Raw genomic sequence first — 2,761 nt, forward strand, 5'->3', positions numbered from 1 at the left:
AATGCCGTGTACTCGCGCGATACAATTGCAAAAACTATCTACGAGAATACCTTCACGTGGCTCATGTGGGAATGCGCTGCTGCTCTGGACTACGACTCGTTCCGTAGCGACGTGGTGCCGTACATCGGTGTGCTTGATATCTTTGGTTTTGAAGATTTTGAGCCGAAAAACCGCAACTCGTTCGAGCAGTTGCTTATCAACTACGCTAACGAGACACTGCAGAGTTTATTCAACTCTTGCATCTTCGAAGCCGAGCAGGAACTGTACAAAAGCGAACACATTTATCATCCGACGAACCACTCACTCTCTTTCCCGTTTCCTCTCCCTGGCCAAGCGGTCAAAGTGAAAGACCCAGACAACGAGATCGACTTCCTAGCTGAACAAGTAGCTCCCAGTGGTGACCTTGTGGCGTACTCAGACAACCGCGAGTGCTTGAACCTGATCGCCAGTCGTCATGGCGGTTTATTTGCCACTATCGACAATGTGTCGCGTCTTCCAATGCCGTCGGACCGGAAGCTTAATGAGCGTCTGCATACTTTATTCAAGCGTCATCCATGCTTCCCAACGCCCCACCCGAAGGATATCCGTGATACGTTCCTTATCCGCCACTACGCGGGCACTGTGTCGTACACGATCGACTCGTTCGTGGACAAGAACAACAATATCATTTCGGACCAGTTCGAGGAGCTGTTGAAGAACTCTACCTCACGTGTACTACAAGACTTGACAGGTAACACGCGCAATGGCAACCGTGCGCGCTCAGCTTCTACTGTATCACTGAAATCCGCTGGGCTATCGCCTCTGGGTGGCGGGTCTGCGTCCTCGAAGCGACTGAAGGGAGGCAGCACGTCCAACCTATTCTCCACACAGATGAAAGGATTGACTACTGAACTGGAGGGAACAAGCTGCAACTTCGTGCGCTGTATCAAGCCCAACACACAGATGAAGGTCGGTCATTTCGACCGTCCATTCGTCGTAGAGCAGCTACGATGCTCGGGAACAGTCCAAGCCTGCGAAGTGCTGCGTGTCGGTCTGCCCACTCGTATCCTGTACGCTGAAGTGGTCGACGTGTACCGTAACCTATTACCGTTCAAGGTTTTCTGTCGCTTCGAGTCGAACGACAAGCTCTTCACGCAAGCGATTCTATGGGCCTACGACTTCCCCACCAACGCGTACCGATTGGGTGACACTCGCTTGTTCTTCCGTACTGGCAAGATCGATCTGCTGGATAAACTTCTCACCCCGGCGCCGTCTACCACTGAAAACTTGGGACAACAGTTGCTGCTTTATTTACGCAAGAAACACTGGATCAGTGTCACCACTGCCATCATCACGTTCAACGCGTTTAAGCGAATTTTCCAGGATGTTCGCTACCGACGTCGCGCGACGGTGATCCAGTGTATGGTGCGTCAGCATCTGGCAAGGAAACGAGTGCGTAAGCTTCGCGTGCAGCTTCGGATGCACAAGCTCTGGACGCGGATGTCGCACCAAGCGCAGATCATGCACGCGTACCAGGACCGTCCGGAGGATAAGATGGTGTTGCTGGACAAGTTACTGGCCAAGAACTATCTCCCTGTTAAGCAGCGCTGGCTGCTCAAGTGGCTGGGACCTCTGCAACGTGTGATTTACTTGCAGAAGCGATGGAAGAAGATCACAGCGCAGTATATGGCCAAACGAGGTTTCTTGTGGTTGTTCGAGACTGTCCGTCGCAAGCGTAGCGCTCTACGAGTGCAGTCTCATGTCCGTGCGATGATCGCAAGGACGCGCTTCCTGGAGCTCAAGAAGAAGGCGCTCGCTCGTCATCGCTGGCACGCGGCGTACCTGAAGGTGAAGGTCTTTGGTCTGTTTAACCGACAGCTACGTCTGATCCATGTGGACCGGTTAGAGAAGGACAATTCGACGTTGATGAACAGTATGGCTGCTGTAACGGAGAAGCTGGGTGAAGCACAGGAAGAAGCCAAGACGGCCAAGCTGCAGCTTAAGCAACTGCAAGTTTCGTTCGACGAAGTGAAGATCGAAGCCAAGCAGCAACAACAGCGTGTCGAGGAACTGGAGCTGGCACTGCAAGCCAGAAGATTCGAGGTCGCGGAGCTACGCAGACAGACAGGAGGAAGCCTCGTGGAGCGCATCATCCGCTTCTTTACGTGCAGTGCTGCCATCTCGCCGCCGTCTTCGCCTCGTGGCATGGTGACGCCTTCTCGTCTGCCTTCATTGAAACGACAGACGCAGTCGGCGTCGGAGGAGACTTCAGACAAAGGCGAACGGATCGTGTGGGCCACGCCGTTGAGTGAAGCTGTCATGATCCCGCAGGACGAAGACAGCAACACTACCAAGCGCCGTCTCAGCGTCACGGCAGTGAGCGAGGAGCCAGCGTTCGACGCGGAAGAAGAAGAATTCCGCTCCAAGGACGCAGATATGCTGTGGTCTGTGTCCCGATACATGTTCTAAAGAGTCAAGTGGAGAGTTGCTCGCGACGAGAAGCAAGGCGCCTCTCATTCGACGTTAACGTCGACTTATATTATTCGCGTAGCGCACGCGCAGTCGCTGTATGAGCAGCAAATACTTATGTAAACTAAGGTTTTTGTGTTTTGCCAGGGTTTTCTCGATAGGTCTAGCGAACATTTTTGCAGTAGGAGTCGTCGGAAGCACCTTTTTGCAACCTTAATTTGATGCAGTTTGTGTCCTTACGCCTTTGTGTTGTTGCCTACAACGTAGCGTATACAGCTTGTTCGATCAGCATCCGAGCAGTGTCGTTCTTTGG

At 52.8% G+C, this 2,761-nt stretch overlaps 1 protein-coding gene across 1 annotated transcript; it reads left to right on the forward strand.

Moving 5' to 3' along the window:
- Window positions 1-63: 63 nt before the first annotated feature.
- PPTG_20059 (hypothetical protein) lies at window positions 64-2,552 on the forward strand (the record flags this gene model as incomplete). The annotated part of the gene is made up of 2 exons (XM_008918681.1): window positions 64-2,441; window positions 2,531-2,552. 2 exons carry the CDS (start codon window positions 64-66, stop codon window positions 2,550-2,552), a joined length of 2,400 nt encoding a protein of 799 aa, XP_008916929.1.
- Window positions 2,553-2,761: the final 209 nt, after the last annotated feature.

Source organism: Phytophthora parasitica (genome assembly GCF_000247585.1).
Source record: "Phytophthora parasitica INRA-310 unplaced genomic scaffold supercont2.262, whole genome shotgun sequence".
Classification (NCBI taxonomy): Eukaryota; Oomycota; class Peronosporomycetes; order Peronosporales; family Peronosporaceae; genus Phytophthora; species Phytophthora nicotianae.